At 50.0% G+C, this 20,326-nt stretch overlaps 1 protein-coding gene across 3 annotated transcripts in view; it reads left to right on the top strand.

Annotated features, from left to right (window-relative positions):
• The first annotated feature begins 519 nt into the window (after window positions 1-519).
• The window catches only part of LOC139237862 (ral guanine nucleotide dissociation stimulator-like 1), a 95,939-nt gene continuing 76,132 nt past the window's right edge, over window positions 520-20,326 (top strand). For 2 of the 3 annotated variants that reach the window (XM_070867093.1, XM_070867095.1), the window contains exons 1-5: window positions 520-2,162; window positions 3,695-3,805; window positions 5,497-5,705; window positions 9,720-9,785; window positions 13,399-13,595. In XM_070867093.1, coding sequence (XP_070723194.1) covers window positions 2,160-2,162; window positions 3,695-3,805; window positions 5,497-5,705; window positions 9,720-9,785; window positions 13,399-13,595 — 586 coding nt within the window. In that variant the 5' untranslated portion in view covers window positions 520-2,159. The remainder of the gene's footprint in view (window positions 2,163-3,694; window positions 3,806-5,496; window positions 5,706-9,719; window positions 9,786-13,398; window positions 13,596-20,326) is intronic. The other variant, XM_070867094.1, reaches the window with a different exon arrangement.

Here is a 20,326-nt window from a genome sequence, read left to right on the forward strand (position 1 = left end):
CCTTAGACTGTGACCCCTGGTTCTGGACTTCCCCAACATTGGGAACATTCTTCCTGCATCTAACCTGTCTAAACCCATCAGAATTTTAAATGTTTCGATGAGGTCCCCTCTCATTCTTCTGAACTCCAGTGAATACAAGCCCAGTTGATCCAGTCTTTCTTGATAGGTCAGTCCCGCCATCCCGGGAATCAGTCTGGTGAACCTTCGCTGCACTCCCTCAATAGCAAGAATGTCCTTCCTCAGGTTAGGAGACCAAAACTGTACGCAATACTCCAGGTGTGGCCTCACCAAGGCCCTGTACAACTGTAGTAACACCTCCCTGCCCCTGTACTCAAATCCCCTCGCTATGAAGGCCAACATGCCATTTGCTTTCTTAACCGCCTGCTGTACCTGCATGCCAACCTTCAATGACTGATGTACCATGACACCCAGGTCTCGCTGCACCTCCCCTTTTCCTAATCTGTCACCATTCAGATAATATTCTGTCTCTCTGTTTTTAACCACCAAAGTGGATAACCTCACATTTATCCACATTATACTTCATCTGCCACGCATTTGCCCACTCACCTAACCTATCCAAGTCGCTCTGCAGCCTCACAGCATCCTCCTCGCAGCTCACACTGCCACCCAACTTAGTGTCATCCGCAAATTTGGAGATACTACATTTAATCCCCTCATCTAAATCATTAATGTACAGTGTAAACAGCTGGGGCCCCAGCACAGAACCTTGCGGTACCCCACTAGTCACTGCAAACGAGTTCAACAGTCTGCTCGGGGAACCGTCCGACAGGATCCATCATCGCCGCCTTTTGTAGGGCATCCAGGACCTTGCGTGCCGACCACTGCTTTATGGCCTTGTGGTCAAAAGTGTTTTTCAAGAGTGCTGTGGGGACGTTGGGGAAAGGGCAGCACTTCACTCTACCCATTTAATCTCCCGACATTTCTCGAGAAGGATTGGCTGTTTGCACAACTCTTTTCAAGGTGAGTCAGACTGTTTACAGATTAACATGTTTTGGGTTGGCGATAGGCTGATTTGTTTTCGTAGAATTTATAGTCCCCAGCGAATGAATTTCTGCTTCTCAAATAATGTGAATTATTGGCTTATCCATTCTCAGAACACAGTTCAAAATTGATTGATAAAATAGAGTCCTGGGTGATCAGTCCATTACCCCTCTCTGTGTGCTATGCCCTTGTTATAGTTCTCTCTTCTGTTGAACAACTTTAATGCTCATCCCATACTGATGCCTGGATAATTCAGGATACTTTTCAAACACAATGAACCTGCAACAAATGTAAAAGTGAAAGCAGTCTGTGCTGGCTGAGTCACTGACATTCTGCTGCTGATGGGCTCAGATTCTAACTCCTCCCAGGGTTGTTATTCCTACAACACCTCATACTCAGAGCTGCCAGATGGACTTTAAACTTCTTGCAGCTTGAGTGCTTCTATCGCCCCAGCTCTCGGTTGCCAACTGCTTTATCCTACCATTTCCTTAGACTTTTCAGCTGATTTTAATCCTGATTTTGATGTGCTGTTTATTTTAAACTAGTTTTTGACCCATGTTTAAGATATTACCAATATACAGGTATTTGAGCAAAAGCTATTCTGTGCATTTGGAATCAGATCATATAGCTCCTGGGAATTTGTGCAAGTAAAGGTTCAGGAGGTTCTACAAACAGAAAATGCTGGGAATACGAAGCAGGCCTGAGAGTATTTGAAAGAAAAGGACAGATTACGATTTGGTTGCCAGCCCGCTCGGTCAGGATAGACAGAGATCATTAACTGGATTGATCAAATCCGAAGAGCCGGAGTGTCAGGGACAGGTTCAGAGTGGGATGAACTGCAGGCTCCATGTGTGAGTCACAAACTCTTCAACCATTTTTTATTTTTCCTGTGATTTTTGCTTCCTGCACGTCTCCTAAATCACAAACCGAAGTACACGCTGTGACCCTGAAACAGAGCTCAAACTACAGCCTGGAGTGCTTTTCCCTCGTATGTTTAGTACCTGATAGTTGGATTCTACAAGTGATCAGACTGAAGCCTTGCTTGCAAATTGCAATCGACATGCTGAGGATTCACGGACGTAAAGATTTCCTGAATTTTCAGAAAAGCAAAACAGTTCTGCATTGGAGCGACTGACCAACACAGGAAAGAACTGACAATGGTAATGATTTAAATCTCTTGATCCGAGTGTGTCTTCTACGTACTGACAATAGATTTGGGGTCAACTATCTGTTGCATTGATATCAGACACTGCCCCATATACTAGGTATTGATATCCGATACTGTGCCCCATATCTGGGGTATTGATATCCGATACTGTGCCCCATATCTGGGGTATTGATATCCAATACTGGGCCCCGTATCCGGGGTATTGATGTTTATGGTCTACCCGATCCAGAAACAGAGGTTCAAGTATGATACTCAACACCTTTATTTTACTAGAATGCCATATTTTCTATATTCAAAAAGGAATATAAAGCAACACAACAGGAGAGAAATGTTGATAAATAACTCAATTTTGAGAGAGTGACTGGGGCCCACAGTTTGTGCCCAGGGGCCCAGAGAGTGACTGAGGCTCACAGTTTGTGGCCAGAGAGTGACTGAGGCTCACAGTTTGTGGCCAGAGAGTGACTGAGGCTCACAGTTTGTGGCCAGAGAGTGACTGAGGCTCACAGTTTGTGGCCAGAGAGTGACTGAGGCTCACAGTTTGTGGCCAGAGAGTGACTGAGGCTCACAGTTTGTGGCCAGTGAGTGACTGAGGCTCACAGTTTGTGGCCAGAGAGTGACTGAGGCTCACAGTTTGTGGCCAGAGAGTGACTGAGGCTCACAGTTTGTGGCCAGAGAGTGACTGAGGCTCACAGTTTATGCCCAGAGAGTGACTGGGCCCACAGTTTGTGCCCAGGGGCCCAGAGAGTGACTGGGCCCACAGTTTATGCCCAGCGAGTGACTGGGCCCACAGTTTGTGGCCAGCGAGTGACTGGGCCCACAGTTTGTGGCCAGCGAGTGACTGGGCCCACAGTTTATACCCAGAGAGTGACTGGGCCCACAGTTTGTGCCCAGGGGCCCGAGAGTGACTGGGCCCACAGTTTGTGCCCAAGGGCCCAGAGAGTGACCGGGCCCACAGTTTATACCCAGAGAGTGACTGGGCCCACAGTTTGTGCCCAGGGGCCCGAGAGTGACTGGGCCCACAGTTTGTGCCCAAGGGCCCAGAGAGTGACCGGGCCCACAGTTTGCATGTCTGTTGCTCTCTCCCTGTTTTCAGTAAACAGGCAGGTTACCTGGGTGTGAGTACATTGTGATGCAAACTGTCAGGGTGTTTTGATTTTCTGTGCTATTCTTGTGTGATATAAACACCCTGAGCACCGTCACACTTACCGCAGCACACCGAGAGCTCAGAATGCCACAGCTCCTGTAATACCCGTGTCTGTGTGTAGTGAAAGCACCTTCCATTACTTCAGAGCCCCCACATTGTTTCAATCAATGACATACTATTGAAACACAGTCACTGTTGTGTTGTAAGAAACCAGGCTGCAAATTTGCGAATAGCAAGATGCCACGAACATCAATGTAATAATGATCAGGTAATTTGTTTGAGGGATAAATATTTGTCTGTGGGTCACATTCACTCACTGTGAATCACGCTCACACCCTGAAAGTTGCCGCACTATTTACCCAGATTCATTCTTGTGATAGAACCCAATCCAGGATTGGGGTGAGGAGCAGGAGGACGGAGTAATTTACAACATCAAACTGAAGCGGGTGCACCTCCCAGAGCCTGTTGGTGAAGGAGCTGTCTCTCCTAAGGTAAGAGAACCAGTGACCCTCAGACAGGGGCCCAGTGACCCCCAGACAGGGGCCCAGTGACCCCCAGACAGGGGCCCAGTGACCCCCAGACAGGGGCCCAGTGACCCCCAGACAGGGGCCCAGTGACCCCCAGACAGGGGCCCAGTGACCCCCAGACAGGGGCCCAGTAACTTCCAGACAAGGGCCCAGTAACTTCCAGACAAGGGCCCAGTGATCTCCAGACAAGGGCCCAGTGACCCCCCAGACAGGGGCCCAGTGACCCCCAGACAGGGGCCCAGTGACCCCCAGACAGGGGCCCAGTGACCCCCAGACAGGGGCCCAGTGACCCCCAGACAGGGGCCCAGTGACCCCCAGACAGGGGCCCAGTGACCCCCAGACAAGGGCCCAGTAACTCCCAGACAAGGGCCCAGTGACCCCCCAGACAAGGGCCCAGTGACTCCCAGACAAGGGCCCAGTGACTCCCAGACAAGGGCCCAGTGACTCCCAGACAGGGGCCCAGTGACCTCCAGACAAGGGCCCAGTGACCCCCAGACAGGGACCCAGGGGCCCAGTGACCCCCCAGACAGGGGCCCAGTGACCCCCAGACAAGGGCCCAGTGACTCCCATACAGGGGCCCAGTGACCTCCAGACAAGGGCCCAGTGACCCCCAGACAGGGACCCAGGGGCCCAGTGACCCCCCAGACAGGGGCCCAGTGACCCCCCAAACAGGGGCCCAGTGACTCCCAGACAGGGCGCCCAGTGACTCCCAGACAGGGGCCCAGTGACCCCCAGACAGGGGCCCAGTGACTCCCAGACAAGGGCCCAGTGACTCCCAGACAGGGGCCCAGTGATCTCCAGACAAGAGCCCAGTGACCCCCCAGACAGGGACCCAGTGACCCCCAGACAGGGGCCCAGTGACTCCCAGACAGGGCGCCCAGTGACTCCCAGACAGGGGCCCAGTGACCCCCAGACAGGGGCCCAGTGACCCCCAGACAGGGGCCCAGTGACCCCCAGACAGGGGCCCAGTGACCCCCCAGAAAGGGGCCCAGTGACTCCCAAGACACCCAGGTATGGAGCATATACAATGGGAACAACAGAATCTGGAACATGGATACTGGGAACAGCAGAATATGGGGCATAGAGGGCGAGGTGGATGAGGAGTGGTAATGCATCATGCTTACAGTCACAGAGGATGACACATGTGATATGTGTGTGCACTAGGGGTCTGTGCAGCAGAGCAGGTCTCCAGTCGTCCTGGTTAACCCTTGCCACTGGACCAAGACCTTGCTCTGTCAAGCCCGTGTGGTGGCTGATGTGCAACGGTCACCCCACGTTAAAACAATCCACACACAGGCATCTTCCACCCCTGGTGTTCAGGACTGGAACATCGGGTCCTTCATTGAAACATCTGTGAACTCGTGGAAGCAAGTCCTCCTCGTTCGAGGGACAGCCTGATGATGATGATGTGCTGCACAGGAACAGTTTGGTGAAGGCCCATAGCCTCTGTTGTGCCCAATGTACTAAGTCCCGCTCACTCCTTGTATCATTTAATATTCCTCTTTTTCAAGTACCTGTCATGGTGAGGCAGCGAGGTATCTTTTGTCTGCTAATGGCAGAGGGGATGATCCCTGCTGCCCCTTGTGCCTGTCGTGTGACTAATTTATATAAATGTATTAACTACTTCTTGTTTAATTTTCTGACACCGGCTGCAGAGAGATGAAAGGCGGGCACAGAACAACAGGGGTACTGTCCAGTACAAGACCTTCAAGATTCGAACTATAAAGGCTGCAACTTTGGAGAAACTGGTGGAAAAGCTGGTGAGAGGTTCTGGAGAGCATGACCCCACATACGTCAATGTTTTCTTGTCCACGTATCGAGCTTTTGCTTCAACACAGGAAGTACTGGAACTGCTCCTGGACAGGTAGGATCCTGAGGTACAGGTAACCCGAGGGTCATTGGAGAAGAGAAGTCTGAGGGGAGAGATTAGCCGAGTATCTAAGATCGTTAAGGGAATCAATAATTTAGATATGATAATGTGTTCAAGATTGCCACAAACTCTAGAGCGAGGAGACACAAGCTCAGACTGAGAGAGTGGAGGTGCACAGATGGTTTAGATTGGACTGCTTCACGCAGAGCACGGTGAGTGATGGAACAGACTGCCCAGGAAGGCAGTGGGTACCACCCTGACCTCTGAGCCAGAGACTTGAGCACAAAATCTAGGCTGACACTCCAATGCAGTACTGAGGGAGTGCTGCACTGTCGGAGGGGCAGTGCTGAGGGAGTGCCGCACTGTCAGAGGGGCAGTGCTGAGGGTGCGCCGCACTGTCGGAGGGGCAGTACTGAGGGAGTGCTGCACTGTGGGAGGGGCAGTACTGAGGGAGTGTCGCACTGTCGGAGGGGCAGTACTGAGGGAGCGCTGCACTGTCGGAGGGGCAGTACTGAGGGAGTGTCGCACTGTCGGAGGGGCAGTACTGAGGGAGTGCTGCACTGTCGGAGTGACAGTACTGAGGGAGTGCCGCACTGTCGGAGTGACAGTACTGAAGGAGTGCTGCACTGTCGGAGTGACAGTACTGAGGGAGTGCTGCACTGTCGGAGTGACAGTACTGAGGGAGTGCTGCACTGTCGGAGTGACAGTACTGAGGGAGTGCCGCACTGTCGGAGTGACAGTACTGAGGGAGTGCTGCACTGTCGGAGTGACAGTACTGAGGGAGTGCCGTACTGTCGGAGTGACAGTACTGAGGGAGTGCTGCACTGTCGGAGTGACAGTACTGAGGGAGTGCCGCACTGTCGGAGTGACAGTACTGAGGGAGTGTCGCAGTGACAGTACTGAGGGAGTGCCGCACTGTCGGAGTGACAATACTGAGGGAGTGTCGCAGTGACAGTACTGAGGGAGTGCCGCACTGTCGGAGTGACAGTACTGAGGGAGTGCCACACATCGGAGTGACAATACTGAGGGAGTGTCGGAGTGACTGTACTGAGGGAGTGCTGCACTGTCGGAGGGGCAGTACTGAGTGACTACACTAACAATATTTCACTGGCTACCATGCGCATTAGGACGTCTTTGAGATTCTAAAAGGCACTATAGAAATGCAAGTCTTTTCTTTTCTCATAATGCTCGATCTGAACATATTTGCTTAGTAAAAATGACTCAGGAAATATATTCCAAGTGTTATGAGCTTTTCAAAAGGGAAGCCAGCCAGGGGCAGCCTGGCAGTACGGCAGCAAAGGGATGGGCAAAGATGAATGAGAGATAAAGGGCAGATCAGGCGCAACACTCCGAAGGGCGAACACTGTGTCTGGGTACAAGCAACATGCTGAGCACGGACAATATGAGAATACAATCATTTTTCTCCAGAACTTATGCTCCAATAGAATGAGGTATCTCACTCCTGTGAGGGCTTACATGACTGGGAGGGCAGACAGATGTTCCCAGCCACTTTGGAGGGTTAACACACAGACATTCACAAGTGCAGCCTGGAGACGCACTGACAAACCTGACCAAGGGACAGTTACAGGTCTAAGGACAGAGGCTCTGAGAGACAGAGGTAGGCACCCTGAGAGACAGGGTCAGAGACCCTGGGAGACGGAGACCGTGGGAGACGACGACCTGGGAGATAGAGACGGGGTCAGAGTGAAGATGTCAATTCCTGAACAGCTGCAGTACAAAAGTGTCAAGTTTTTAAAGTTCAATGTTGACACCATCAGACTATCCCTTCTGTCCGCCTTTTATCTCACTCAGTGCTGTATTGCACACTGGGACCGACTGCTCATCTTGCTTTTTGAATAAACAAAAGGTTAGCCAGAGAGAGAGAGAGAGACGCAATACACAGAAGCAGGTGATCCCTGGGCCCTGTGAGAAGCATATGGCCCCAGGTCAGGACACTTTACTTTATTATTGGGAGGTGAGTTGAGAAATCCTGCAAGGTCTTTTATGAATGGGATTTTATAGCATAAATTTCTCCCAGCAATCCTAATTAACTAGTTTCAACAGGAAAGGGATAGTCTGGTGTTTGCTACAAACTGTCAGTAGTTTCAGTGACATAAGAACATCAGAAATAGGAGCAGGAGTAGGCCATACGGCCCCCTCGAGCCTGCTCCGCCATATAATATGATCATGGCTGATCTGATCATGGACTCAGCTCCACTTCCCTGCCTGCTCCCCATAACCCCTTATTCCCTTATCGGTTAAGAAACTGTCTATTTCTGTCTTAAATTTATTCAATGTCCCGGCTTCCACAGCTCTCTGAGGCAGCGAATTCCACAGATTTACAATCCTCTGAGAGAAGAAATTCCTCCTCATCTCAGTTTTAAATGGGCGGCCCCTTATTGTAAGATCATGCCCCCTAGTTCGAGTCTCCCCCAACATCCTATCTGCATCCACCTTGTCAAGCCCCCTCATAATCTTATACGTTGCGATAAGATCACCTCTCAATCTTCTGAATTCCAATGAGTAGAGGCCCAACCTACTCAACCTTTCCTCATAAGTCAACCCCCTCATTCCCGGAATCAACCGAGTGAACCTTCTCTGAACTGCCTCCAAAGCAAGTATATCCTTTCTTAAATATGGAAACCAAAACTGCACGCAGTATTCCAGGTGTGGCCTCACCAATACCCTGTATAACTGGAGCAAGACTTCCCTGCTTTTATACTCCATCCCCTTTGCAATAAAGACCAAGATTCCATTGGCCTTCCTGATCACTTGCTATACCTGCATACTATCCTTTTGTGTTTCATGCACAAGTACCCCCAGGTCCCGCTGTACTGCAGCACTTTGCAATCTTTCCCCATTTAAATAATAACTTGCTCCTTGATTTTTTTCCTGCCAAAGTGCATGACCTCACACTTTCCAACATTATACTCAATCTGCCAAATTTTTGCCCACTCACTTAGCCTGTCTATGTTCTTTTGCAGGTTTTTTGTGTCCTCCTCACACATTGCTTTTCCTCCCATCTTTGTATCGTTAGCAAACTTGGCTACGTTACACTCGGTCCCTTCTTCCAAGTTGTTAATATAGATTGTATATAGTGACCGATACTTTGCTCATAATTTGATATCAAGGGATGCAGTGAATATAATTAAAAACAGGACGTGTCTTAGGAACTCGCTAGCATGTACTGGGGAGGTGGGATAGAGCTGGTGGCAGTAGGTGAGAGTTAGTGCAGTCCTTCTTGCTGGAGAAATATCACCAACGATATCTCCGCAAGATCCAACAAATCCCCTGGGAGGACAGACGCACCAACATCAGCGTCCTCGGCCAGGCTAATATCCCCAGCATTGAAGCACTGACCACACTCGATCAGCTCCGCTGGGCAGGCCACATCGTCCGCATGCCAGATACGAGACTCCCAAAGCAAGCGCTTTACTTAGAGCTTCTTCATGGCAAACGAGCCAAAGGTGGGCAGCGAAAATGCTACAAGGACACCCTCAAAACCTCCCTGATAAAGTGCGACATCCCCACTGACACCTGGGAGTCCCTGGCCCAAGACCGCCCTAAGTGGAGGAAGTGCATCTGAGAGGGTGCTGAGCACCTCGAGTCTCATCGCTGAGAGCATGCAGAAATCAAGCGCAGGCAGCAGAAAGAGCATGCGGCAAACCAGTCCCACCCACCCTTTCCCTCAACGACTATCTGTCCCACCTGTGACAGAGTCTGTGGCTGTCGTATTGGACTGTTCAGCCACCAAAGAACTCACTTCAGGAGTGGAAGCAAGTCTTCCTTGATTCCGAGGGACTGTCTATGATGAGGGATGTCTACGTTCACTATTTTCTGTGTAAAGTGCTTTAATCTAAACTGTCTCTTAACCTTCCCCCTTAATCTCAGAGCTCCTAGTTTATAGAGTCTGTGCTTATATCAAACCATTCATTATCATTTTGTTTATCTCTAAACTGCATCTATTCACAGTTAACATGTTTATTTCCAATGATGCTGTGATTTCAGCCAAGTGAATGCCACGGCGGGTGACGAGGTGCCGCTCCTGGGGCCCGAGCAATCTCTGGGACAGAGGTGAGCTCCTTGTTGCAGATTTGTGTAGTGGATGTAGGCAACATTCCCAGGACGTAGTGCCAAGAGCCCTCCACAGAGCTCAGAACCTCCACGGGAAAGGGGTGGCTGAGGCCGAACAAGGCCTCTGGGCAGCCTCTACATTTCCCAGTCTGGAGCTGAACCCCTGCAGACTCCAGTGATATTCCCTGACTGAGAGTTGCAGTTGTCTGAACAGCGTCCGTCTACTCTGCGGAGAAACCAGGAGCCTGTGTGTAACACGTTAGCGCTGAATGACAGGCTAGGGTGTGTGGCCAATACAAATACACAGAGTATAAGGAAGTCCTTACTACTAGGGGGATCAAGGGGTATGGCGAGAAAGCAGGAAGGGGGTACTGAAGTTGCATGTTCAGCCATGAACTCATTGAATGGCGGTGCAGGCTAGAAGGGCCGAATGGCCTACTCCTGCACCTATTTTCTATGTTCTATGTTTCTATGAATAAATTGAATGAACTGCAGATGCAAATTCAAATTGGAGGGTCTGACACGGTGGCCATTACTGAGACATGGCTGCAAGGCGGTCAGGCCTGGGAATTAAATACACTCGGTTGTAAGGTCTACAGGAACGTTAGGGAAAATGGCAGAGGGGGAAGAAGTAGCCTTAGTGATTAAGGATGCAATCACTTCAATGATAAGCAAGGATATAAAGAGAGCAGGCAGTGGCGTTTTTATGGGTAGAATTAAGAAATAAAAAAAAGGAAAGGATTTAAGAGTGTAGTGGGAGTTGTGGGAGTGGTCACAGCTGTGAAGTGCTAGATTGTATAAATGCAGAGATTATACAGGCATGTAGTAAAGGCAGAGTGGTTTTAATGGAGAATTTACCTTACATATAGATTAGGAAAAGCAGACAAGCACCTGTCAGAAAGGTAGTGAATACCTCGAGTGTGTCCGGGATAGTTTTCTACAACAATATGTCCCAGAGGCAACACGGGGGCAAGCCATATTAGATTTAGTAATGAGTAATGAGCCAGATTTAGTTAACAGCCTAACAGTGCGTGGACATTTATCCAATAGCGATCATAACATGATCGAGTTCAATGTAGCAGTGGAGAGGGAGAAATGCGAAACAGCGAGTAAGATTGTAGATTTGGGTAAAGCCGACTTTAATGGGATGAGACAGAGACCGCCCACAGTAAACTGGGCCAATCTGTTAATGGGTAAAATGGCAGAAGATCAGTGGGAGATGTTCAAACAATAATTTAACGTGCTACAGAACCAGTTTATACCCCTGAGGGGCAAGAGCTCTACTTGCTAAAAAACAGCCATGCGTGGCTAGAGAGGTGAGGGACAGCATCAGACTCAAAGAAAAAACATACAGATATGTAAACATTAGCAGCGATCCTGGCCAATGGGAAAGATACAAAGAACAGCAAAGGGTCACAAAACAGACAGTAAGAGCTACAAGAAGGGAGTGTGAGAAAAAACTTGCAAAGGAAGATCAAAACCAACACACAATATTTTTACAGTTACATTAGGAAATAGAGAATGGTCAGGAGCAATGTCGGCCCCTTAAAAACTGAAAGCGGTGATATTATCATTGATAATACGGAAATGGCGGGCGTGTTGAGTAAGTACTGTGCATCAGTATTTACAGTAGAGGAAGAGGATGCCAGAAATCCCAAGGAGACTAATACTGAATCGGGGACAGGGACTCAATAAAATTAATGTAAGTAAAATAACAGTAATTAAGAAAATAATGGGACTGAAGAGTGACAAATCCCCAGGGCCAGATGGTTTCTATCCCAGGGTTTAAAAGGAAGTAGATGAGACATTGCCGATGGCCAACTATAATCTTCCAGCGTTCTCTCGATTCAGGAATCGTTCCTTTAGATTGGTAAGTTGCACAAGTCACACCGCTATTTAAAAATGGTGAGAGAGGGAAATCAGGGAATTATAGACCAGTTAGCCCAACATCTGTTGTGGGGAAATTACTCATGCCTATAATTAAGGATAGGGTGACTGAACACATTGACAATTTTCAGTTGATCAGAGAGAGCCAGCATGGATTTGTGAAAGGCAGGTTATGTCTGACAAACCTGATTGAATTTTTTGAAGAGGTGACTAAAGTAGTGGACAGGGGAATGGCTATGGATGTTATTTATATGGACTTCCAGAAGAGACTATTATCTAATGCCCATGGAATTGAGGGCAAATTATTGACCTGGTTCGGAAAATGGCTGAGCAGCAGGAGACAGAGAGTAGGGATAATGGGTAGGTGCTCGAATTGGCAGCTTGTGACGCGTGGTGTCCCCCGGGGACCTGTGTTGGGGCCTCAACTATTCATAATGTTTATTAACGACTTAGATGATGGCATAGAAAGTCATATATCAGAATTTGCCAATGACACAAAGATAGGCAGCATTGTAGATCGTGTAGATGAAAGCATAAAATTACACAGGAATGTTGATAGATTAAGCGAATGGGCAAATGTGAGGTCTTCCATTTTGGATCTAAAAAGGATAGAACAGGATACTTACTACATGGTGAATAGCTAAAAACAGTGGAAGGTCCAAAGAGACTTGTGGGTCCAGGTACATAGATCATTAAATGTCATGCACAGGTACAGATAATAATCAAAAGGGCAAGTGGAATGCTGACCTTTATATCCAACGGTCTAGGGTAGAAGCTATGCTGCAGCTATACAAAACCCAGGTTAGACCATACCTGGAGCACTTGAGCAGTTCTGGGTACCACAGCTTGGGAAGGATATATTACAATATCCAATTCTCCCCATTAAATAAGGGGAAACTATTTCAAGTGCTGTGAGGGTTGATAACCAGAGGACGCAGAATTAAGGTGATTCGTGAAAGATCCAGAGGGGACGTGAGGAGAATTTTTTAATGTACCGAGTTGTTGTAATCAGGAATAGGGAACTCGAAGCCCGCAAGTCGGGTCTGGGGATGGGGCGGTGACCCCGGGGGAACTCGATGGCCAGCAGGGTTGGCTCTGGGAATAGGGCGCCCTTGAGGAGCCAGCAGTGGCAGGTCGGGTCTGGATGAGAGTGGTAGGAGCACTCCTACTCGTCCGTCCCAGCCCAAAAAATGAGAATCTTCTTGGCTGTTTTATGAGCAGCCTCCAAAGGTCCCTTTAAGGATTGATGGTTATTGAACGCCTGGTATACAGGGATTAGTATTCACTGTGTACAGTCCGCCATTGAACCTGAACATGCCAATTGCGGCCTGTGCCACTGATGGATCCTGATTTGCAAATTTAAGCAGCTTCTTGCCTGAAAATCTGCTGGGCTTTGGGTGTTAATGGAATGGCCAATGTTGACTTTCCCCTCGCCCCAACAATTCTTAGCTTCCAGCCGGCCATTTTCCAGGTGAGTGATGGGGGGACCTTCACTCACACCTCCGGGAATTACTTTGGCTGGAGATAGCTTTAAAGAATAATAAAAGATTTGCATTTTTATTTGGCGTCATTCTGATGCACTTGGGAAATGGTGTGTGAGCGGTCACACTCTCAGCCCGAGCTCTCCCTCGGAATATCATCCCACAGTATCTTGGGAATCACAGGCTGGGAACCTCCATCGGGATTCTATCTCTTTTCCTCTACCTGCCCCATTCCTCACCTGCAGCAGTCTCAGCATTTGCCTGTGCCTTTGGTTCGATCAGTATCACCACCATTTCCAGGAGCCACCTCACTACACGTGTCTGCACAAACTGATCACCTTTCTCCAGCGGAAGCTGCCTCGCGAAAACTGGGCCCTCCAACGGGCAAGAACACTCCTGCAACAATTCCAGGAGCACCAGGCGTCAGAACCAACGGCAGAAGGCAAGTGAGAAAAAACGCATGTAACCACACTGCTGCTCCGCCCCCACAGCACTCCATGGAACGTAATCCCGATCCTACTCCCAGTGTGGAACCTAATCCCGATCCTACTCCCAGTGTGGAACCTAATCCCGATCCTACTCCCAGTGTGGAACTTAATCCCGATCCTACTCCCAGTGTGGAACCTAATCCCACTCCTACTCTCATTGTGGAACGTAATCCCGATCCTACTCCCAGTGTGGAACCTAATCCCACTCCTACTCCCAGTGTGGAACGTAATCCCGATCCTACTCCCAGTGTGGAACCTAATCCCGATCCTACTCCCAGTGTGGAACCTAATCCCGATCCTACTCCCAGTGTGGAACCTAATCCCGATCCTACTCCCAGTGTGGAACCTAATCCCGATCCTACTCCCAGTGTGGAACCTAATCCCGATCCTACTCCCAGTGTGGAACCTAATCCCGATCCTACTCCCAGTGTGGAACCTAATCCCACTCCTACTCTCAGTGTGGAACGTAATCCCGATCCTACTCCCAGTGTGGAACCTAATCCCACTCCTACTCTCAGTGTGGAACGTAATCCCGATCCTACTCCCAGTGTGGAACGTAATTCCGATCCTACTCCCAGTGTGGAACGTAATCCCGATCCTACTCCCAGTGTGGAACCTAATCCCGATCTTACTCCCAGTGTGGCACCTAATCCCGATCCTACTCCCAGTGTGGAACCTAATCCCGATCCTACTCCCAGTGTGAAACCTAATCCCACTCCTACTCCCAGTGTGGAACGTAATTCCGATCCTACTCCCAGTGTGGAACCTAATCCCGATCCTACTCCCAGTGTGGAACCTAATCCCACTCCTACTCCCAGTGTGGAACGTAATCCCGATCCTACTCCCAGTGTGGAACCTAATCCCGATCCTACTCCCAGTGTGGAACCTAATCCCGATCCTACTCCCAGTGTGGAACCTAATCCCGATCCTACTCCCAGTGTGGAACCTAATCCCGATCCTACTCCCAGTGTGGAACGTAATCCCGATCCTACTCCCAGTGTGAAACCTAATCTCACTCCTACTCCCAGTGTGGAACCTAATCACGATCCTACTACCAGTGTGGAACCTAATCCCGATGCTGCTCCCAGTGTGGAACCTAATCCCGATCCTACTCCCAGTGTGGAACCTAATCCCGATCCTACTCCCAGTGTGAAACCTAATCCCACTCCTACTCCCAGTGTGGAACCTAATCCCGATCCTACTCCCAGTGTGGAACGTAATCCCGATCCTACTCCCAGTGTGGAATCTAATCCTGATCCTACTCCCAGTGTGGAACCTAATCCCGATCCTACTCCCAGCGTGGAACGTAATCCCGATCCTACTCCCAGTGTGAAACCTAATCCCACTCCTACTCCCAGTGTGGAACGTAATCCTGATCCTACTCGCAGTGTGGAACCTAATCCCATTCCTACTCCCAGTGTGGAACGTAATCCCACTCCTACTCCCAGTGTGGAACCTAATCCCAATCCTACTCCCAGTGTGGAACCTAATCACGATCCTATTCCCAGTGTGGAACCTAATCCCACTCCTACTCCCAGTGTGGAACGTAATCCCGATCCTACTCCCAGTGTGGAACCTAATCCCACTCCTACTCCCAGTGTGGAACGTAATCCCACTCCTACTCCCAGTGTGGAACGTAATCCCGATCCTACTCCCAGTGTGGAACCTAATCCCGATCCTACTCCCAGTGTGGAACCTAATCCCGATCCTACTCCCAGTGTGGAACCTAATCCCACTCCTACTCCCAGTGTGGAACGTAATCCCACTCCTACTCCCAGTGTGGAACCTAATCCTGATCTTTGTGGAACCTAATCCTGATCCTACTCCCAGTGTGGAATCTAATCCTGATCCTACTCCCAGTGTGCATCCTTAATTCGATCCTACTCCCAGTGTGGAACGTAATCCTGATCCTACTCCCAGTGTAGAACCTAATCCTGATCCTATTCCCAGTGTGGAACGTAATCCTGATCCTACTCCCAGTGTGTAACCTAATCCCGACCCTACTCACAGTGTGGAACCTAATCCCGATCCTACTCCCAGTGTGGAACCTAATCCAGATCCTACTCCCAGTGTGGAACCTAATCCCACTCCTACTCCCAGTGTGGAACGTAATCCCGATCCTACTCCCAGTGTGGAACCTAATCCTGATCCTACTCCCAGTGTGGAACCTAATCCCGATCCTACTCTCAGTGTGGAACCTAATCCTGATCCTACTCCCAGTGTGGAACGTAATCCCGATCCTACTCCCAGTGTGAAACCTAATCCCACTCCTACTCCCAGTGTGGAACCTAATCCCGATCCTACTCCCAGTGTGGAACGTAATCCCGATCCTACTCCCAGTGTGGAACCTAATCCTGATCCTACTCCCAGTGTGGAACCTAATCCCGATCTTACTCCCAGTGTGGAACGTAATCCCGATCCTACTCCCAGTGTGGAACCTAATCCTGATCCTACTCCCAGTGTGGAACATAATCCCACTCCTACTCCCAGTGTGGAACATAATCCCACTCCTACTCCCAGTGTGGAACGTAATCCCACTCCTACTCCCAGTGTGGAACATAATCCCGATCCTACTCCCAGTGTGGAACCTAATCCCACTCCTACTCCCAGTGTGGAACGTAATCGCACTCCTACTCCCAGTGTGGAACGTAATATCGATCCTACTCCCAGTGTGGAACCTAATCCCGATCCTACTCCCAGTGTGGAACCTAATCCTGATCTTCGTGGAACCTAATCCTGATCCTACTCCCAGTGTGGAATCTAATCCTGATCCTACTCCCAGTGTGCTTCCTTATCCCGATCCTACTCCCAGTGTGGAACGTAATCCTGATCCTACTCCCAGTGTGGAACGTAATCCTGATCCTACTCCCAGTGTGTAACCTAATCCCGACCCTACTCACAGTGTGGAGCCTAATCCCATTCCTACTCCCAGTGCGGAACATAATCCCGATCCTACTCCCAGTGTGGAACCTAATCCCACTCCTCCTCCCAGTGTGGAACCTAATCCCACTCCTACTCCCAGTGTGGAACGTAATCCCGCTCCTACTCCCGGTGTGGAACCTAATCCCACTCCTACTCCCAGTGTGGAACCTAATCCCGATACTACTCCCAGTGTGGAACCTAATCCCGATCCTACTCCCAGTGAGGGACATAATCCCGATCCTTCTCCCAGGGGGAACCTAATCCCACTCCTACTCCCAGTGTGGAACGTAATCTCACTCCCACTCCCAGTGTGGAACCTAATCCTGATCCTACTCCCAGTCTGGAATCTAATCCCGATCCTACTCCCAGTGTGGAACCTAATCCCGATCCTACTCCCAGTGTCGAACCTAATCCCGATCCTACTCCCAGTGTGGAACCTAATCCCGATCCTACTCCCAGTGTGGTTCCTTATCCGGATCCTACTCGCAGTGTGGAACCTAATCCCACTCCTACTCCCAGTGTGGAACCTAATCCTGATCCTACTCCCAGTGTGGAACGTAATCCCGATCCTACTCCCAGTGTGGAACCTAATCCTGATCCTACTCCTTGTGTGGAACCTAATCCCACTCCCACACCCAGTGTGGAACCTAATCCCGATCCTACTCCCAGTGTGGAATGTAATCCCACTCCTACTCCCAGTGTGGAATGTAATCTCATTCCTTCTCCTAGTGTGGAACCTAATCCTGATTCTACTCCCAGTGTGGAACGTAATCCTACTCCTACTCCCAGTGTGGAACGTAATCCTGATCCTACTCCCAGTGTGGAACCTAATCCCGATGCTACTCTCAGTGTGGAACCTAATCCCACTCCTACTCCCAGTGTGGAACCTAATCCTGATCCTACTCCCAGTGTGGAACCTAATCCCACTCCTACTCCCAGTGTGGAACCTAATCCCGATCCTACTCCCAGTGTGGAACTGAATCCCACTCCTACTCCCAGTGTGGAACGTAATCCCACTCCTACTCCCAGTGTGGAACCTAATCCCACTCATACTCCCAGTGTGGAACCAAATCCCACTCCTACTCCCAGTGTGGAACCTAATCCCGATCCTACTCCCAGTGTGGAACCTAATCCCACTCCTACTCCCAGTGTGGAACCTAATCCCACTCCTACTCCCAGTGTGGAACCTAATCCCACTCCTACTCCCAGTGTGGAACCTAATCCCGATCCTACTCCCAGTGTGGAACCTAATCCCACTCCTACTCCCAGTGTGGAACCTAATCCCAATCCTACTCCCAGTGTGGAACCTAATCCCGATCCTACTCCCAGTGTGGAACATAATCCCGATCCTTCTCCCAGGGGGAACCTAATCCCACTCCTACTCCCAGCGTGGAACCTAATCCTGATCCTACTCCCAGTGTGGAATCTAATCCCAATCCGACTCCCAGTGTGGAACAAAATCCCGATCCTACTCCCAGTGTCGAACCTAATCCCGATCCTACTCCCAGTGTCGAACCTAATCCCGATCCTACTCCCAGTGTGGAACCTAATCCCGATCCTACTCCCAGTGTGGTTCCTTATCCTGATCCTACTCGCAGTGTGGAACCTAATCCCACTCTCTCCCAGTGTGGAACCTAATCCCGATCCTACTCCCAGTGTGGAACCTAATCCTGATCCTACTCCCAGTGTGGAACGTAATCCCGATCCTACTCCCAGTGTGGAACCTAATCCTGATCCTACTCCCAGTGTGGAACCTAATCCCACTCCCACACCCAGTGTGGAACCTAATCCCGATCCTACTCCCAGTGTGGAACATAATCCTGATCCTACTCCCAGTGTGGAGCCTAATCCTGGTCCTACTTCCAGTGTGGAACCTAATCCCGAACCTACTTCCAGTGTGGAAAATAATCCCGATCCTACTCCTAGTTTGGAACCTAATCTTGATCCTACTCCCAGTGTGGAACCTAATCCCACTCCTACTCCCACTGTGGAACCGAATCCCGATCCTACTCCCAGTGTGGAACCGAATCCTGATTCTACTCCCAGTGTGGAACCTAATCCTCATCCTACTCCCTGTGTGGAACCTAATCCCACTCCTACTCCCAGTGTGGAACCTAATCCCGATCCGACTCCCACTGTGGAACGTAATCCTGATCCTACTCCGAGTGTGGAGCCTAATCCTGATCCTACTTCCAGTGTGGAACCAAATACCGATCCTACTCCCAGTGTCGAACGTAATCCTGATCCTACTCCCAGTGTGGAACCTAATCCTGATCCTACTCCCAGTGTGGAACCTAATCCCACTCCTACTCCCAGTGTGGAACCTAATCCCACTCCTACTCCCAGTGTGGAACCTATTCCTGATCCTGCTCCCAGTGTGGAACCTAATCCTGATCCTACTCCCAGTGTGGAACCTAATCCCACTCCTACTCCCAGTGTGGAACCTAATTCCACTCCTACTCCCAGTGTGGAACCTAATCGCACTCCTACTCCCAGTGTGGAACCTAATCCCGATCCTTCTCCTAGTGTGGAACCTAATCCCGATCCTACTCCCAGTGTGGAACATAATCCCGACCCTACTCCCAGTGTGTAACCTAATCCCGGACCTACTCCCAGTGTGGACCCTAATCCTGATCCTACTCCCGGTGTGGAACCTAATCCTCATCCTACTCCCAGTGTGGAACCTAATCCCACTCCTACTCCCAGTGTGGAACCTAATCCTGATCCTAGTGGAACCTAATCCTGATCCTACTCCCAGTGTGGAATCTAATCCCGATCCTACTCCCAGTGTGGAACATAATCCCGATCCTACTCCCAGTGTCGAACCTAATCCCGATCCTACTCCCAGTGTGGAACCTAATCCCGATCCTACTCCCAGTGTGGAACCTAATCCCGATCCTTCTCCTAGTGTGGAACCTAATCCCACTCCTACTCCCAGTGTGGAACCTAATCCCACTCCTACTCCCACTGTGGAACCTAATCCCACTCCTACTCCCAGTGTGGAACCTAATCCTGATCCTAGTGGAACCTAATCCTGATCCTACTCCCAGTGTGGAATCTAATCCCGATCCTACTCCCAGTGTGGAACATAATCCCAATCCTACTCCCAGTGTCGAACCTAATCCCGATCCTACTCCCAGTGTGGAACCTAATCCCGATCCTACTCCCAGTGTGGTTCCTTATCCTGATCCTACTCGCAGTGTGGAACCTAATCCCACACCTTCTCCCAGTGTGGAACCTAATCCCGATCCTACTCCCAGTGTGGAACGTAATCCCAATCGTACTCCCAGTGTGGAACCTAATCCTGATCCTACTCCCAGTGTGGAACCTAATCCCACTCCCACACCCAGTGTGGAACCTAATCCCGATCCTACTCCCAGTGTGGAATGTAATCCCACTCCTACTCCCAGTGTGGAATGTAATCTCATTCCTTCTCCCAGTGTGGAACGTAATCCTACTCCTACTCCCAGTGTGGAACGTAATCCTGATCCTACTCCCAGTGTGGAACCTAATCCCGATCCTACTCTCAGTGTGGAACCTAATCCCACTCCTGCTCCAAGTGTGGAACCTAATCCCGATCCTACTCCCAGTGTGGAACTGAATCCCACTCCTACTCCCAGTGTGGAACGTAATCCCTCTCCTACTCCCAGTGTGGAACCGAATCCCACTCCTACTCCCAATGTGGAACCTAATCCCAATCCTATTCCCAGTGTGGAACCTAATCCCACTCCTACTCCCAGTGTGGCACCTAATCCCGATCCTA

Source organism: Pristiophorus japonicus, chromosome 24 (assembly GCF_044704955.1).
Source record: "Pristiophorus japonicus isolate sPriJap1 chromosome 24, sPriJap1.hap1, whole genome shotgun sequence".
NCBI classification, from domain to species: domain Eukaryota; kingdom Metazoa; phylum Chordata; class Chondrichthyes; family Pristiophoridae; genus Pristiophorus; species Pristiophorus japonicus.